The following is a 19,638-nucleotide window of genomic DNA, read 5'->3' as shown; positions in this document are numbered from 1 at the left end:
TTACAGCATTTCTGCAAGCAGTCTGAAATCAGCTGCCTGTGGTCCTTGATCTGAAAAGGAAGTTGTTGCATCAGTGGTGTCATAACTGGGTTGTTACCAGAGAGTTGCTTCAGAACTAGGGGCAGTGAATGTGTGAGTGGAAGTAGCTATAAAACAGTGAGTTTTGGAAATGTATTGTAAAAAATGCAGGTTGATTAGTTGCAAATTATGCTATAAATTTCTAAGCCTGCTTTTAATTGCTTGACTAGATATGTATTACTACTAAATAAAGTTGTGTACAGTTTTAAAAGACACTGAGCTGTAAAGTTTTAATCTATAGAAATTATTTGCACAGAAAGCAAAATTTAATTTTACGGAAGAGGTTTACAATTTTACAGTAAAAAGTCATTCTGGTACCACTATTTCTGTAAAGCCAACACGCAGAAGTCTGCAGTGACTTCGTTGTTGGAATTGCATAAAAATTTGAGGATATTCTAGATAATCAGTAAAGGAATTTTACATTTGTCATGTTAGATCCACTTCTAGTTGGCAGTTAAAGAAAAATTAGTGTAGTGTGCCAGCTCTGCAGCAGCTTTTGTGTAGAATGGTTTGGTGTTTATAGGCCACATCCTTATGGGACACCTCAGACTCCACCTGTCTCTTGGCAGTCAGTGGGGTGCCTGAGATAATGGGCCCTGCAAAGCAAGCCAGGCTTTGGCTTCCAGTAGCAGTGCCATTTGTTTGTGTGCTTCTCAGATAGGAATAGCAATGTTTTTCATGTTCTTGGGTCGGAGGAGGGACTTACGAGGATGGGAAGATGTTGAAACCTTCCAGCTTGATCACACTTAAAAAATAATTGCTCAGTCGTGTTGCATTCTGATCAAACACTTGCTAGCCATATTTCTTGCCTGTGTGGACAAGAAAGCTTTTCTTGGAATTTTACTGATCTAGGTTATGTTGTAAGAAGCTACAATTTCCTGGAATGCGTCTGGCCTAACAGCTGTGCACTGGCTGCTGCTCTTGGGGGAGGCTGCTTTGAGCACTGACCTCAAGCAGAGGTGAAGGCAGTGGTGGTTTGCACTTTTAATTTGTGAGATGTTGGCAAGTACTGATGTTTGTCTGGTTTTTGATTGGAAGGGATGGAGTTCACAAGTGGTCTCTACAGAAGTAGGACTGAGCCAAGAAACAAGAGTCAAATTGGACCACTTAGCCAGAGAGCCACCTCGGGGTGCCGAGCGCCTGGAATTGAGGGTGGAGCACATGGCCCACTACAGACTGCTCCTTTAGAAGGGCGTAAATTTCCTTCCTAGTGCTTACTTTTCCACATCCCTGTTTTTAGTTTAGTTCTGTATAGATCCCTAATAATCTGCTGAAATTCTTTTCTTGGTGTTACTGTTGGTTTGTTTTATTTTGGTCTAAGCACAGGGATAAGAGGGAGAAAAAACCCAGACTCGTATCAAGCACCAGCAGAAACAAAGTACATCCACACTGCAGAGACTGTACCTGTTTTACACATAAAATGGCAGCAAGTCTCACTGTCATCGAGTAATCAAAAAAGTGGAAGAAAAGCAGCTGCAGATTCTTAACTTTGATAACAGAACTGCTGGTCCATAAACACAGGAGATGAAACACTTGTTTGGATTGTGCCAAAATAAATTTGGAGTGATTTGATTTACTCAGATAATTTAGAAATAATCTTCAGAAACAAATTTGAAGAGATAAGCTGCTCCATCTTTATACAAAGTTGTCAAACATGCATTGAAACTAATGTTTCTCTTAGAACTCGGTAAAATATTAAATCATAGTTCCATTTCCATGGAACCTTTTTCTGTGGAGGAGAATTTGTAATGGTGCTGGTAAATTCACTTTCTAGATGGATAAGGTTTATCTGGTGCAAACCAAAATGTCTTCAGGGCATGATTATGTCTTGGTGTAACAGATGCACTTCCATTGATTAAGATGAAATATGCACAGTGCTTTTGGAGAGCATGAGTCAGCCAGTTCAGTAAGAAGTATTAAAATAAATCTTATTAGTGTCTGGTTATGTACTACAGTTCTGGCAAGTTTTACTGTCAGCCTGTAAGATGTACCACATTCAGCTGTGTGTTGACTGTTCTCCTAAGGGAGTTGCTCCCAGAATAGTTCTTTTGTTTCAGCCATTTCAGGAATGTCCAGCATCTTACTTTATATTGCTACAAGTATTAAAAAAATACTCAAAATCCCCAAAGTCTATTGAAGTTTGAACTTGGAGGGGTTTTGTTTTGTTGTATTTTATGAAGGTGTTATTCCAAGACTCCAATTTAATTGATAGGGAATAGGAGCTATTAACTAATGTTGGTCTTTCTGACTAATATGTATTCTGAAAGTACTGGAAATGAAGAAGTAGTTGATTAATTGGTGCATCATAGATTCTGAGTGTAGGACCCAGAAAAATGCTTTCGTGTCTAGGTTTCAGAAAAGCTGTCCACAGCTTTAAAAGTGTTAATGGAGTTCATGCTCCTCATAATTAGGAATTATGAAATAGTGTTTGAAGAGGCTCAAGTCTATTTCTCCAGCTTGTTCAATTAACATGCGTTTCTTCCAAGATGTGCTGATTTTGATTTCTTCCATTGTGCTACCAAAGTTTGGCAATTTTGATTTAGTAATGTGTACTGAACCTGTTCCTTACATTACCTGTAGTCCAGTCGGTCCATGTAATTGAAATGGGCTGCTCTGAAGTAAAACAAGTTGGGGTGTTCTTCTAAAAACAAAAATTGGTTTCATTTTGACATTACTGATGTGGTAAGTCCTTCAGTATATAACCTGGGGGTTTTCAAATGGAAACTGCAGTGCTGGGTCAAAAAACAGCATTTTGTGGGTGTGCCACATTAAGTCTGTTCTTCCCTACATACCTGTGTTGTGGTTACAGAAGAATGGAGTGTATCCATAAAGTGAAAGATGATGCAGTTTTTAATTGTCTTGTATGCACAAGAGACACATGGCTTCGTGAACTTGAACATAAAAATCTAGCTGAGACTACCTTTTATCTCTTCCAGTACCTTTAGGGAGATATTTGCTCAGTCTCTCAGACAGATAAGTCCCCCTAAAAGTGATTCAAACATGTTTGTCCATATGTTAACAAACAGCTGTGCACAGAAGTACTGGTTCTACTTGTGTTTTTCATATGAAGTTTGAAGTAGACACAGAAGGCCCAAAAATATGACACAACAATCTGACGAATCCTGAAGGAACATTACCAGCTAGTTAACTGACCATGAGGTAAGGCTTAGGTAGGGAGGAATGTGAATTTTGTTGATGAAAGTCTAAATTATTCACAGGAAGAAGTGGGGAAAGAACATAGCCACAACTGCTGCATCAGAACTAGGAGGAGAAAAAGGATATTGAAAGGAATTGTCTAAATTTGGTTGAAAAGTCAGGATTCTTTCCAGGAGTTAGAGTATTTTTCCCCTCCAAACTAACTAAATAAAATCTTCTCTTAGAGGAAAATACCACCTGTGGCCCTAAATTATATAATTTAATTATAAGAAGGTGTTAAAGGTAGGTAAGTGAGACTTGAGGCTACTTGATGTCAATGCTCTAAGGAAATTGATGTCCTAAGAAAATGGCATTAAGATCAGTATGCATCAGTTTTCACAAAAGTAAAAAGAATAGTATTAGCCTGTGTCAAGGCCTTTTAGTATTAAGTATTACTGGCCTTGGAGGAAAGTTTCAAGAGCTGAAAAACTGTATCAATGGATATTATAACCACTTATGAGTACTGGGTAAGTTTTTAAAAGTAATATATTTATTTACTGTATCTTTATATGCATTGAAATGCAAATGCTTACAGAGGTGTTCAGAGCTGTTAAACATTCCTGAGTTGCAGAAAGTTTTGCAAGTTATAGGCACAACTCCTATGTGTATGGGGGTTCTGCCATATTCTGAACAGGCAGGAGCCAGCAGTGTTTTGTAAGTCTACACCAAAGGCAGAAAAAAAAAAAAAAGTGGAAGTATACATTGCTCTAAGCATTTGTTTTCCTTTGTGGTATAAATGAGGCTTCTGAATGGAGGTCTGTTTTCCTGTGATTAGAAGAAGAATTACTCTTGACATAGATTGCAAGAGGCTACAGTAACATGAGACTTTCTTGGAGCAGAAGGTGTAATCTAAGAAAACCTGGACATAAGGTGTAAAACAGGAATGAAGACATAAAACACATTTTATTTAGGTTTAAAAGAAATAGAGCTGCTTCTCTTTTGTTTGGCCAGCAAACCTAGCTGCTGTCAGACTGTAGATCACTATGGTGCAACCTCTAGGAAGCTATTGAAACCCAGGGCATAAATCGGACAACTTAGGAAATATACTGAAAGTCAAGCCTGGAATCATATTCAGCAAGTGATGAAATCAAAATACATGCAGGATCCAGGAGAACTATTAGAATTAATGCAACACTTACTGGATGTTAGTACAGACCCTTTCATTATTCATTTCAGTTCTTTGTTAGTAGCCTTATCTTTCCTGCATTTTCATTGGGCTAAACAAAATTACACACATACATTATTGAATCACTAGGTATTGCTTGCTGTTTTAATTAACTTTCTGGGTACACTTCAGCTTTTAATTAAATCCTCAGCTTCTGGGAGAAGAGTATTAGCTCAGGTGGGCTTGGTGTAGAGAATTCCAGAAGTATTAATGCTTGTTGTGCAGGTCTTTTTAAAGTGGTAAATACTGCACAAGTCCCTGCTCTGACCTTAGGAGGGCTCTGTCATCCACCTGCCATTTCTCAGGACACTTTAAGGTTTCACACCATTCAAATCTAGAGAGTCTACGCTGCTCAAATCTAAATATGTTGAGTAGGAAACAAATGCCTCTTGATAAGCTGGTATAACCCATGGAAGATCTAATTTTACAGCAGTACTAACATTTGCAATAGTGTAACCTGTTAGTATGAGTTACCTCTACTTCATTAGCTGCCTTGGACACTAGAAGGCCTTTTTAGCATAATTCTGCTTTTTTACTGTACATTCTGTTCTTTGGATTCATTTTCCCACATACTGCAGGACTTAACCTTGTGAAACCAGGAATTATTTGGGATGTGCAGTATTTTTTCAATGTGTTCTTGGTCTTGCAAATGTGGCAATGAATATTCCCTTTATAAGTGTAGCAGTGATACTAATTCCTCTGGAATACATGATTGTAAAATCACACAGTTATTCAAATAAGGAAACTTTTCACCTACCTAAAGTCTAAACTTTTAATTTTGAACCTTGCTTTTCCTCTCCTTAAAATAAGTTGATTGTTGATGTTCGCTATCTGATAGCTCACTTGATGCTGTAGGTTGTTGGGAGCAAAATTATTTCTCCAAAAATTCTCTTGTTAAATTAAAGTTTAACCAGTTTTGATTGTTTGGGGATTTTTTTTCCCTGGCTTTGTGGTTCAACAGTCTTACAGGCCTTTGGTGAAAAATGTTTCTTCCAGTTATATCAACAGATTACAGGACAAATTAAAATGCTAATTTCTGGGAAGTTGCATCCTTTATCACAGGTGAATTGGGACCAGAGCCCAGTTCTGCAGAGATTTCACAAGAGCAGTAACACAGCAGTTGTGGTAGTTGGAGAATGAGCTTGTGGTGTCACAGCTGCTGCTTGTGCCTGACTGTTGTGGGGGAAAGCTGAGACTGAAAACCAGGGACAGTGTATAAGGTCAGAAGGACAGCCTACAGATGTCATTATCAGCACTCTGTAAGTCAGTGACCTCTGAGGTATGCAGCAGTTTAGAAGTATTGATTGCACTGTGTGGCTGTGGGAGTAATCGTGGACTTGAATTGCTCTGATAGTCTGTCCCCAGTAGATAATGGCCTTAATTTACAGATCTATAGTGTGTGAAGTTGTGATGTGGAAGTGTTTACTCTCAAATGCATGAGTTCTGTATGGCAAGAATATATAATATCTGGTCCAAATCAAATGATGTAACCACCATCTTTTTGTGGTACATGATGGAACTGGGACACAGTCCTCACTGAGACCTGCAGTACTCAGCCAGACCTGACCCATAGCAAACATTTTTTACTGGCAGTTTACTATTACAAAGTAGATGTGCTGTATTTATTTTGATTCATTAGGGATTCTTTGAAATTCAGAAATAATTTCCTGAAAACATAAGTTCTGTTCCTAAACATTTTCGCTATTTCTCTGGGATTAGTGTTCACTTCAACAAAAGTAAGAATTGAGTCTAGAGGAGTGCCATATCTTAATTTTCCCACTCCAAATACAATGTCTTCAAAGAAACAGGGGGAAACTTTGAGTTGTTCTTCTAAGGTCCAAAGATAAGGAATAGAATAGTGTCTTGTGTAGAACCTCCTTAAGAATTGTTGATCGAAAAAACTCCCGTAAAAATCAGCACGTGCTCTGTCCTCAAGTCATATAAATTATCTGTTTAAAATTCGTGTCACATTTAATGTAGGAAAAGCCAGTTTGACATCTTTATGTGCAAGTAGTCAGATAAATAGGAAAGTATAATTTAAATTAGTACGAATTGGGATAAAATGTAGTTTGTTTGCAGAGTCTCCACAGTGCCAAACTGCATCTCTTGTGTGCTCCCAAAAGCAGCTTCCCAGGCTTATGATCTTAAAGAAAATAGACAGAAAACAACTTTGAAACACAGGTTATACATGACCAAACTTGGAAATACAAAGTCTTTTCCTTGCAGTTGCAAGAATTCTTGTAGAATCTCTAACCATACCTGTCCAGTGGCTGTTACAGTATTCGGATTATATCCTCTCTTTTGTGTACAGCTTCTTCCATTCACTGCTTTGAGCAGTCCTTTCCACAAATGCTTTTTCTGTCTCTAATGCACATACATACACATTGCTTTACCCTTTTTATGGCTGAGACCAAAACAGAAGTAGAAGGGAAAAAAATTATTTGTTCCCTTCTTTTCTCCTAAGCATAAAACCAGTAGTAGAAATACAGAATGAATCCGTAGGATCTCATGAGCATTCTCAGGTAGCGCTAGAGATATCACAGAGCATATATGCTTCCAGCATGGAAATGGTTAGAAAAATAAGCTTTGTGAACCTTTTGCAGCTGTGCTGTTTGTGAAGATTCATGGAACTGAAATGCTTTGAGAGGGCAATGCTTGAGACAGTGTGAATTGATATTTAGAGACTTCTGACTGAGCACCTAGAGTTAACATTCCCCATCCACTCAATTTGGAGTGGGAGTGATAGAAAGGACTGCTTCAGTTTTGAGGAGTTTTGATAAATATATCTGTCTGGTTAAAAAGCTTCATCATACTGTGGCTTGCTGCCCTTTCCCCTTGGAAATGAATGACAAGATTCCCAATCAAGTTATTTTGAGGTACTTATCACGTAATCATAGCCCATGACAGCTTGCAAAGCAGGGAAAGAGAAACAGAAGAGTTTAGTTCACTTATTTCCAAAACGTCATTGTTTAGCTTGGTGGGATTTGGTTTGGTTTTATAGAAAATGTCAGTAAAACTGAAATTTCCTTGAGTTATGTAATGAAAGCGGACAATGCTAGTGCAGAGCATTCCCACAGAAGAGAGAAGAGGTAATGAGAGTTTATGCAAGAATGGAGCTGTGCAAAACAGAATAATACAAGATACCAGCAGAGAAGAATACATTTATATTCCCAAACACAGTGAATATGAGCTGCACTGGAAGCTTTGCCTGGCTGTACTATAGTGTATGTTCCTGTCCTTCCATTACTGTGTGTTCTTGCGAAACAGCCTCCAGAACATAGGGAAGCAAGCTGGGTCATACTGCTGTTCTCAGGTACTCAAGCCTTTAGGATCTTGCTTTGCACCTTCATAGCTCTTTGTTCTCTCTTGCATTTATTTCTTACCTATTTCATGTCTTCAAAAAAACAAAAAAGATTTCTTTCCCACACTAACTTACAGTTTTATTGTTAGTATAATTTGCAACACATTAAATCATCTTTCCAATTGAAAGAAGTGGGGGAGATGCATAAATTTTATTTTGGGGTTCATTAGACACTTGCAGTGAATGGTGTGCAGTTCTGAACAGTGCTGCAGCAGCATGAGCAGATCTTCTCTGCTTGCTCATCTGCGTGGTTTGGCTGTGATGTGTGATAGCCTGCAGATGTGTTCACTGTATGAAGAGAAGTTAAAATCTGTTCTTGCCCTGAAATCTTGTAGGTTCACACAATACCTTGTTAGATAATACACCTTTGGTATAGCTAGTTTACTTCTAACCTTACACAGTTTATTTCTAACCTTTGGTAGAGAATTTTTGCAGCATCTTCAACTCTTAAGTCAGAAGGTATTTTTAAATTCTGTTTGAACATCTGTTGATTAGAATTTCAAATCTGCAAGAGAAGTAAAATATCTTGTGAAGAAGTCAAAGCACAGCACAGAATTCTGCACAGGATTATGTCTGTCTCATTACTAGAACTACTTTTGAATAGGCTTTATATAAGGCTCTATGCAAACACAGGTTTCTTATGAAATAAAATTTGGAAATGGTGTAAGCTGCAAGTTCTGACAGTTCTGAACTTCTGCCTGTTGATTTGGGAATGAAAATGATAAATACTGATCCTAGTAGGCAGGTAAGGTGATTTTTAAGTATCAGAAGCTCAGGGTTTTATGGTAATGTTGACTTCACTTTTTTTACCTACCAATGAGAGTTTCTTTGGGTGTATCAAAAGGGGTCACTGTAGTATGGAAGGCTAAACCTTCAAAACAGTTGGTGCCTGCAATGAAAGCATAAATGTCTATAGTGAACAATTAAGATGATTGATGGTACTTGGTAATGAAGGGCTTTGCCTTTCCATGTCAGCAGTGATACTTGAATGGCTCAGCTTTCAGAAGCTCAAAAATGTACCAGGGCTCTTGAGTGTAGCAGTGGAGAAAAGGCAATTGTTTTTCATTACCCACACACAGCATACTGTTGGTCTGTGATACTTTCTGGTCTGGATTATGGAAGTCTATTTTGTTTTCTGTTCTCTCCACTATCCCTTTCCCATCAGGTTCCTCAGGAATGACGAAAGCAGCTTCATAGTTGCTGGTGTGCAGTCTTGGGCTTCCTTTGAGGGACTCCTCTGTAAGGCAGGGATGGTGCTATGCTTTATGTCTTTTGGCATTTTTTGCTCTGGCAATGTAATAGAAGTGAATTTTTTTATGATGTATTGTGAAGAAGTTTCTGTGGTGCTCAGAGGAGCTCAAATGTTTTGAGGCACTACATGATGTTTTTCTAAGATGTCTGCATTAGAGACCTGATGAGTGGGTGATTCATAGTTTACTTCTGACATAAGAAAACAACAATTGCAGTGCTGTGAGATGTATTATTACATTTACTAGATTGAAATCTTCTGTGCTGGCAGTGGAAGTCTGGCATGTTTTAGGTTGATGACTTGGGTAAACGAACTTTTGTTGGCAAATGGATTCCCTTTTGCAATGCTCTTTCCACTAGTAGAAAGTTATTTATTTTGTCTTTTAGTTATTGTGTGCTAGAAGAAGCATCTCTGCAGGAAATTCCTTTAGGGGAGACAACCCGTATTTGATACCATCCCGTAATGAACTTAACGGCAAATACACTGCAGGAATTCATTTATCTAACTTACTTTATAACCGTAAAAACAGAGTTCTCAAGAGAAAAGGTTTCACCTCTACTAAATATGGATTGGCATTAAGGATCAAAGTACAGATATATCTATTGGCCTTCTGCTCCAGTACACACAAGTTAATATAAATCTGTAAAATCTGATGGCCTTGATACATCAGGCACTTGTGCACATGCAGACCACAGAATGTCCGTTCTGATTTTCAAACCACTGAAGAAGCAAGAGGTGAATACAGCAGTAATAATTTAATTGAATATACCCACTCTGAACTAACGAAAAAATGTTCAGAACTACTGTCACTCAATTAGTTGCTGGGTAACAGTGTTTTAAAGACCTTTACATTTTAAATAAAACCTACAAAAATACAAGTTCCACTCTTTAAAGTGATATAAGCATTTGTAGCAATGAAACTAAAGATCTGAGTTCTCTTTTTGGAAATGGAGCTTCCAGGAGATCTGCATCGCTAATTCAAGCAGTATAAGCCCCCTTCCATAAATCAGCCAATATATGCAGAACTATTTTTGTAACATTTAAAATGAGCTTGGGTTTTGTTTCATTAGATACTATCTGTTCTAATTAGCAGTACATATTTAAATATATATATATTAATAACAGGTTTAGATAATTTAGTTTCTGAAATCAGGACATACTATTCCAATACTCTGGGAAAAATGAAAATCACCTGCCATTCTTTTGTAGACAGTTACTGAAACTTTGTTCAAGAACACATAAAAAACCCTTGATGAATAGAAAAAAAAAACAAATAATACATCATGTGGAATAAATATAGCATACAGTACAGATTTTTGTGTGTGAAAACAGGTGCTCTATGAAGAAATAAAAGGTGTTCAAAAATGAAATCAAGACGGGGCAAAGCACAAGGTAGATTGTTATTGGGGGTGGCAGAGTAGAAAGGAACATCATGAAGCTGTGCTGGTCTGCATGAGGCTTTGTAGAAGGGGGAGAGATGGGGCAATTAAAAGGTGACATTCAAAAGTGATAAATCATGTGGCATATGTACTTCCTTACTAGATTTACAGAATTGTCAAAGAGTCTTGGTGAAGCAGTGCAGAAGATTGTACAAATTTTCAAGATCTCTTTTCAGTAACAATAGATGGCATTTTTACATACGCTTGTTAAACATTTGGAAAGGATCTGTAAAACTGCCAGGATTTAAAACCAGTTTTTATTTAGAAGTGACTGAGACACCTCCTGTCCAGTCTGTATCTTTGTGCTGTCTTGCATCTGCTTCTTAGACATTCATTGCGGATAAGATGATGAAATTGAATTTTGAGCTCATCCAGTCAGGCATTTATGATTCTGGTACCTGCAGTGGACATTGGTTCAGCAATTTGATATCTTATTTCAAGAAATAAGGGAAGCCTTCAGACCCTGCTTTCTGTGAGAGAGAACTGAGTGAAATGTCTGTTCAGTATTGGCACTATAGTCCAAGGATGTTTTCATTTTAACAATCAGACCTTGAATTTTTGGCACCTCGGGAAAGATATTTGTCACATTTGAGTGTGGTCTGACCCAGATTGAGATTGAAGTGGAGGCAGTGATCACAAGGGGTGAGATACATATCAATTCAATCTGTGAGCTTCCATCCGTATTTCTGAATTGTACATACCAATACAGAAAACTTGTCTTTTATGGCTTTGTCCCTAGAACTGGGTTTCAAAGCCATCCATAGATAATAGCCATGTCTTTTCATAGCCTGGTGCTACTGAAACAAAGAGCAAAGGTAAATCAATTTGTCTTCATGTTTTAAAAATAATTCCATGTATGACACTTTTTCCCTCTTTTTTTTCTTAACAATCACTCTGGTATAAAGGTAGCATGTTGTTCTCTCCTGCAGTTGATGTTTTACATTCCAAGAAGTTAAATTGCCTCACACACATATTCTCATATATTTATGTGTGTGTATATATGCACACAACACTCTCCCAATCATTCACTAATTTTTATCCTTTTCCATCTCTCAAATATCATAATTTTGTGAGTTTAATACCTTTTGAGTATTTGAGGAGTAGCAGAATACAAAGCATTCAAGTAAGAGTCAGAGTGTTACTCTTGCACCATCAGGCAGGAAAAATGTCCCAGCACAGGCGATGCTGTATGAACTATTCTTGGTTTTGTATACAGTGGACTGGTGAGCCCTGTAACTGTGTGACTTCCCCTCCTATGCATCTTGATGCTACTTACTGCTATTTAACATTCATTATGGAGGTGGGAAATTTGAGGCAGTGTCTCTACTGTTACAAAATGTTAGGGACAAAGAAGAAAAATGCTGATTTCTTTTGTAGATTAGAAAGTGGTGGCTGTGGCAGATGCCCTCCTCACCTGCAGGGAAAAGTATTGGCGTGTTTCTAGGTCACGTACTCCCTGGAAAGCTGAGTAACATCGAAGAGTTTTAGACAACGAGACAATAACCTCATCTTCTCAGCTACAGAGCAAAGTGATGTGGCATGACATGGCCCTTTGTCAAATGCCTGTTCCCCCCTGTGGTGAGTGCCAGAATGGTTCATGGGAAGAAGCTGCTGAAGACCGGGATAGCGGAGGAGCCGTGAACTCTCCAGCTATCACTGCCAACACTGGCAGTGAGGAGGAAGAAAGGTGCTTAAATGAAACAGTTCTGACTTGAAAATCTGCTTGGCGGCTCACCCTAGAGTACCATAGGCATGAATTTCAGAAATGACAGCAAAGCCCACTCAAAATTAGGAAAGATCTCAGCAAAGGTGATTAAAACCCGAAAGCATTAGCTTTGTTACTATGCGGATGTACGTAGCCTGAATGATTTCGGAGGTTTCCTGTATAAGATGAGAGGATGGCAAAAAACCCCACAAATCTCGTATGACTTGAGCTTTGGTTCTGTGTTGATAAATTCTCAACGAATTGCAGTAAATTATCAAATATTCGTTACCCTGTAAGAAAACAAGTAAAAGCTTTAAACTGGCACAAATTTTTGAGAACTGAGTTATCTCCCAGTAGACAGGGTTCCTTCGCTTGCGGTTCAGGTGAGATGCCGCGTCTGAAAGCAGTCCCTAACCGTGTCTCTTGTCTCCCTCTGGCAGGTTACGTGTTCTGCATGTTGCACCGCCTGCCTGAACAGCACGACTGCACGTTTGACCACATGGGCCGCGGGCGCGAGGAGGCCATCATGAAAATGGTGAAACTGGATCGGAAAGTAGGGAGATCTTGCCAACGCATTGGCGAAGGATGTTCCTGAGTGCAAGACTGCAACCAAATGCTGTTCTCTTAGTTCACTAATGTTAGCCTTATTTAGGACAAAGTCAGCCAGACACCTTGTACTAGGCAAGTTTCAGACTACAGCCAATCAGTTTCCTTTCTTTAGCCAACCGTCCTGGTACTGTAGTTTAGGGATCGATGGTGGTTGAAATTGATCTCTGGCTGGTTACTAAGGTGCCTGCTAGCCACCGTATAAAAATAAAACATGAAGAAATATTATTTTTGAGTATGGCTAGTGGATTTAAACAAAGCAAGAAAAATCCAAAGGCTTCTGTTATTGCTGGAGTCACTCTAAAAGCCTTATGCTGGAAACATTCCAGCTGCAGAGTTAAAACAAATAGTTGTATAGAAGCTGGTGTAAAAGTTTGCTATGCACATGGCTTTTGGACAAACTGTTTAATGTGCAGCCTTTCACCTCTTCACTGCTACTGAATCCTGAGGAGGTGAAATACTACTTGGAGCAGCAACTGCAGCTGCTTAAGCCCAGAAGACCTGACGGGTCACTCGTGCCTTCATCGCGTGTGGCTTTTGAGTTAGGCAGTGTCACCAGCATCAGGGATTCTGTTGGGGTAGGAACACCTTTCTGGTTCTTCCCAGGAAGCCAAAAAGAAAGGGGGACAGAGATTCTTATGAAAAATTTTTATATGTATCTTACTATAAAGAACCTATCAGGTTTTTTTTTGTTTTGTTTTTGTTGTTTTTTTTTTTTTTTTTTTTTTCCTTTCTTCTCTGTTAAATTATGATCTCTCTTTAAAGCCAACTCCATCCTGGAGCAGTAAATGGTGCATAACTTTTTACATGGCATTCACAGAGATTCTACGCGTTGTGTGAACAGATCCCACATACCTTGAGCAGTGCAGCCATTCCCACTGGCCGAAACCTGATTGGCTCTTGTTTGCCTTTTGCTAAGTGCAGGTATCTGATGATTGATCAAATAAGGCTAATTCACAGCACAGTAGCCATGGCTGGATTCTACAGACTGACTTTCTGTAGCTAGACTTACATATTGGGGAAAAAAGGACATTTTGTAGCAAACGGAATTCAGTAACAGTATTGGGGAACAACCTGTAAAACAAACACCCTTTGTCAGAACGAGTTCGTGTTCCTCACGTTCAGTGTCAATGAGATAATCAAAGGGGCCCCAGTAGCCCTCCTTCTATGCAGCTGAATGCGCCCACAAAAATCCCTGCCCGCAGAGTGAGTATAGCAAGTGGATGTGAAAAGCATTACCTGGATAGAACGTTCTGGATCTGGTTAGAGCCGTGGTTCTGTGTCACGCCAAGCTGAGCTGAACCACACCAGCTCTGCCACTTTGGAAACATAAAAGCAAACGTCATAGCCGGGCTGTCTCCTGCTGCACACAGGGCTTATGCAGGTAAAAATGATTTGTGCCGATGTCGCCCAGCATAATCCTGAACGAGTTGAACTTCTCAGTCGATTAGTAAGTTATTAAGAAGTGGGTAAATTTGTAAGAAAACCTGAGGGAGGGATTGACTTTCTCTCATCTTCAAATACTGGGCAGATCTGAAACATCAGTGGGGGGGTGAAGTAACCTGCCACTTGGAAAACCCCAGCTTGTATGAGTCATCCTCCATTCTACTCATTACAGGTAATTAAATCCTTATAGGCCAAATTATACTGTTACTTTGGTAGCCAGTTAGGAACATTTAACAATGAGACAACTAATTAAAAAAAGAATGCATAGATATATATAAATATATATGTCTCTCCACACACACACTCAGCATCTGACTGTATTAGCATTAACCATGAAGCAAATCAGAAGTGGCCCATCATTATAAATGCAAGCTGTCTGGAAGGCAAGCTGGTTTGGTTTTTGGTTTTTTTTTCCTCCTTGTTCTTATTCAAGAATATGAACCAGCAGCAAAAGCTTCTGTAGTGGGCTTTTCAGGAAGTGGTCCTGGCGAGAGGGACTGTCCAAGGATATTATTTACATTTGCTGTGAGGAGTTTAAAAAAAAACATGGATTTCGGCGGCTGCTGTGATACGCACTTTCTTTTCCTACAAAATCCTATCCTAGCATTTAATGGGCATTCTGATTGATAAACAAGACTTTTCTCCATTAATACTGAAGATGCTATTTTGTTCCTCCTTAATATTCTCTTTAATCTCGTTACAAGTGCACAGACGGTTTCAAGGTGGCTCTTGAGAGGACACTACTTAAAGTTCATGTGAATTATGGACAATGTTCACTTTAAATAAAAAGTTGGGGAGGGGGTTGTTCCTTTGCAGTATCTGTTCTGTGAAGTTTGTTAAACGTAAAGAAAGCTTAAGTTCTTGTATCTTAAAAGAAGATCTTATTTAACCCTTTTGTGTTCTAGATTTACTTACACATGTAGCCTAGAGCTCAGTTTTAGTTTAACATTGTGAAAATATTAAAAGAATCTTGTAACTTTATTCTTTTTCCTCATGCTAAAAAAAAATTAAACCAATCAGATTAAAGTTTGAATTCCTTTCTGCCTATTCCAACAGGTCTTGCTATTTTGCACCATTTCTACTGTAAATTCATGTAAGAAATAGGAACAGGAAAAAGACCAAGGTTAGGTCAGTAACTTCAAGCTGAATTTACAATTGGTGAAGGGTGGATAGGATTTTCTGCAGGTCTGGAAGGGAAGGAAAGTATTTCTGCTGGGTTTGAATTGAGGGATTTGTTTTGTAAGCAAATCTGCTGTAGCCAGTTTGATCCATTTAACTTTGAGGTTAGATGCAGTAATCAAATCAATAATTTGTACATACTCTTCAAGTCAAATGCATCCTGTACACTGTATCACTGGCACTAAAATGTTTTAAATGTTATTTCATGCACTTTGACAGCTTCACCTAGAGTAGCTGTATTCCAAATCAGAATGGGCTGTATTCATAATGGATAAGCAGAATAATAACTATTGTTTCTTAATCATTTAGATGATAAAAACACAAGGCTAATTAAAAATCCCACAACTGACTGTATTAGAGGGGGAGAGAATATAAAAATAATAATTTTAAAAAAAAATTGAAAATAGTTTGGAATTGATAATTCATGGGACACATACACCCTTTTTTTTTCTTAAATTCTTATGGTACTTCCCATTATAAAACTGCTTTATTCTTGAACGAGTTGGCTGCGTTCTAGTAAAGGTAAGTTACATCAAACAGCTCTGCCTTTTCATCCAGTGTTAAACCTGTGACTAGGTGCAAGCCAGGGTTTCTAGGTAAAATAAGAATTACCTGGGAACGTTGCTGTGTACCTGTTCTGTTTTGAAGCAGCTCCATGTCTTGACTGAGCAGCAGCACATCTGTAACGTGAGGTACCTGAGAACGTGAACTGCTCTTCAGTAGTGTGCAGGCAACACCCTGAAAAGAGTCCTGGTGCAATTCCAGCAATCCAGAAGTTGTATTAGCTGCTTTTATCAACTCAGTGGCAAGTGATAAATACATTCAAAACTTGAATTTTGCATGACTTCTCTTTGGGACAAATCATAGTCCCCTGGCCTAGTCAATGCAATGTCCTCTTTATATTTGGCTTTGTACTCACTGTGATGTTCAGTTCATTCTGTAATCAGCAGTTCCTTCTGTGATTGTGCTACATCTTAGATATAAATCTCTAGGGGATAAGTGCACTTTTTTTTAATCTTACAATGATTATTTCAGTACAAAGGCTCACCAGGGAGAAAAACTGATATTAACTGTGTCATAAAAATACAGATTTTATAATAGACTCCATGAAGTATGCCAGTGTAATATCTTGACAGCACCTGTCCTCACAGTTGATGTGTAGACAGTTAAGTGCCCTGACAAATTGTAGTAACAATCTCTTTGTTGTATTGTAGTTACTGATATTGTCAGTCATCAGAGGAACAGCCAAGAGAAGGTCTAAGCAAAGTAATCTCTTAATGTAACAATGAGCTTGCAGCCAGTTCACACTGGAAATAAATTCATATTCTCCTCAAACCTTTATGCCTAGAAAACCAATGGAAACATTTAAGACTGCACTTCTTAAAATGAAAATATTTATTGGCACCAGATGTTTAGCTCATTATTTAAATACTTGATTAGAATTCTTCATAGAGAACAAAAACAATACATGTAGTTCAACACAAAGGCTGTGGTGGCAGGAGCTGCTGTGTAAGGATGTACTTTTAGCATAACCAGTTCATAAGATTATGCTTAGTTAAAGCTGTGTCTGTACATACTTTACTAAACAAAGGACCACAGTGAAAGAAGAGCACATAAGAGTAAACTGCTCAAAAGTATTTGCAGTGCACATTTTACATGGTGAACTGGTGCAATAATGGGCTTTGTTTCTCACTTATGAGCAGCTGTTTTGGGAGAACAAACTCCACTGTTGCTGGAAAGAGCCACTCTTAAATAATGGTCCTGAAATACATCAGTGAGAAGGACTCTTTCTCATATTCATTAATTTTTCCTTTTTGTTGAGGCAGTCAGCATGTGCAGCTGGGCATTTGAATGTAGGTCTGCTTGAATGTTCCTCTTTTTGGCTGCTTAGTATTCTCCACCAAAAAAAAAAAAAACAAACATCTTTTTTGTTCTTGCAAGTCCCTGCATGTTAGTTCAAGCAGCTCAAAATACAGGTGTTGGTCCACAGAAGTGATGACCTCCCCTAGTATTTTACTGCACTGACATGCTATTTCTTCAGTTAACTGAAATATAATGCAGACACAATTTACCTGTTCCCAATGTTGGGCTGTGGGGCTTTTGAACTTCAGTTTTTTGAGTCTGTTCACATGCACCTTTCCATAAACTCTGCATGCTTCATCTTCCACTCTGAAGTTCAGTAAGGACAAAAGAAGGCATGAAAACAGGAGGCAGAGGATGCAAAGTGACAAATGCATAGTGATCACATCCACCTTTCTGTTCAAGTCAGATGGGATCATAGAATAGGAAAGAGGCAGGTACTTACTTGCCAAACAGTAACTTAACAACTTTTTTGACTTTGTACTACAGCAATCCATTTTGCTTTATCTTTGTGACTATACCTGTGTAGAGTTTGTCTGAGTCAATCCTGCAACAGATGTTATATACAAAGAAATTAAATGGGACCGTCGTAATAAGAAAACATTTTTGATGGATTATTTAGTAATAACTACATATTTTGCTACTGGACCTTCCTATTTTGCAATATGCTGCTATTTTCTTTGGAAGAAAAACAAGCAGAACTTTAAAGACTAAATGTAAATTATTTCAAATTCAATACATGCATCTGAAGCATTAGGAAGAGATTACTGAAGTTATATATAGTTTTTAAAGATGATGATGACTGCATCCTCTAACAAAAGGGTTTTGTTCTTCACATAGTAGCAAGTACTGATGGCAATGGTTTAAGCATAAGCAGAATGTTCCTTTCTGCTAGGTTTGTGCAAAGCCAATAACATGCAGTAGGATGCTGTGAGTTAATAACTTGTAGCACGGTGCAGTGACTGTGTAAGTAATGAGAATAAAATTGTAGAGACCTACTCCTGTCTGTGGCTCTCCCTTCACAGGAAAGGACAGGTAACACCTACAGTTTCTTGTTGCTTAAAACCCTTTATTCTTTTCTGAGTTGCAGAAGGCACTTTCTTTCCCTCAACCAGCATGCTCGAGGAGGGTGGAAAACCAAATTCTAACTAAAAGTGTTTTTAGGAAAAAAAAAAAAGTGACATGTCTGAAGTCAAAGTATTGGAAGTTATCCTCCATATCGGAGATGCAACTCCAGAAGGAGCTCTCCTGAGGGTTCTTGGAAGGAACATTTGAACATTTTGGGGTGTCTTAATTTTCATAGGTTGTTTAGGATCTCTTTGAAGCCAAGAGCTAATCCTTAAAAAATAAAAAAAAAATAAAGAGAAGCACAGCATTGCATCTTCCTTTGAAAGAGGCCTGCATGATCAGCACTGCTGCTTTAAGCCAGCTCAGTGAAAGGTTAACAGTTGACTCCTGAAACACACAGTCTCATCTCTCCGCTTTTCAAAGGAGCACAAAAATGCAAGGCTGTGAAGCTAAAGCTAAGCTAAATTCATTCTTCATTATAGCAATAATTTGTCTTTTTCCCCCCACCTCCTCCATCTGCAGTGTTTATACTAGATTTGCTTTAGATTCCTGAAAGTTTCAGCTACACAAGTTTCTGGAGAGGTTTTTCAATGCTGCATTTAGCAGCAGCCTGAGGAAGATGATGAGCTCCAGTAGGTTAAAATGAAAATTAATCACTGTTGGCCAGCACAACTCTTGTCCACACTAGAGTGTTAAAAGGATGGCTACCTAGAAATGTTTTAGCTCATCCTCCTGTATCAGCTTTGCATGAATCCTTCTCATTGGGGTAGTCTGTCATGTGCACAGCCGCCAGAGGTGTGACCTTCGTCCTGTCTGCAAGCAGACTTTGCCCTTTGTTACACCCACTCACCCCAACATTGCTATAGCTAGAAATGCTCACCAGGTAAGCAGCAGTTAGTTACAAGTGCTACAGCTATACACCTATTTTCCAGTCACTCTGTATACCCCTTGTTTTCTCCTTTTGACTGTTTGGTCTCAGGTCTTGTCAAAAATAATAGTTCCACATGCATTTTCTGTGCACGGACCTATATACACTCAAATCTCCTGGGACATCAAATGGCTGTAGCAGGATGATGCTGCTGGAATAAGGCAGCTTTCACTTCCAGCACACCCACAGGTGTACTATCAGTCCTCATCTGGCTTGTCTTCTGGTGAGATGTAGCTTGTCCCCATATCTCAATCTGCCTGTTTAATAGTAGCTGTAGTTAAATTATTGTCAACTGCTATAGACTCGGTCCTGGAACCACCATCACGTTCATTTGCAGTTCCTCTAAAAACACTCCCTCA

General features: G+C 38.6%; 1 protein-coding gene across 2 annotated transcripts in view; it reads left to right on the top strand.

The window, feature by feature from the left end:
• The window catches only part of ZFAND3 (zinc finger AN1-type containing 3), a 136,945-nt gene extending 119,602 nt beyond the window's left edge, over nucleotides 1-17,343 (top strand). For both annotated transcript variants that reach the window (XM_040058102.2, XM_040058101.2), the window contains exon 7: nucleotides 12,633-17,343. In XM_040058102.2, coding sequence (XP_039914036.1) covers nucleotides 12,633-12,787 — 155 coding nt within the window. In that variant the 3' untranslated portion in view covers nucleotides 12,788-17,343. The remainder of the gene's footprint in view (nucleotides 1-12,632) is intronic.
• The last annotated feature ends 2,295 nt before the right edge of the window (nucleotides 17,344-19,638 follow it).

The sequence above is a fragment of the Hirundo rustica genome, chromosome 3 (genome assembly GCF_015227805.2).
Source record: "Hirundo rustica isolate bHirRus1 chromosome 3, bHirRus1.pri.v3, whole genome shotgun sequence".
In the NCBI taxonomy this organism is placed as follows: domain Eukaryota; kingdom Metazoa; phylum Chordata; class Aves; order Passeriformes; family Hirundinidae; genus Hirundo; species Hirundo rustica.
Note: the sequence above shows the minus strand (reverse complement) of the source record. Positions and strands in the feature narration are given on the sequence as shown.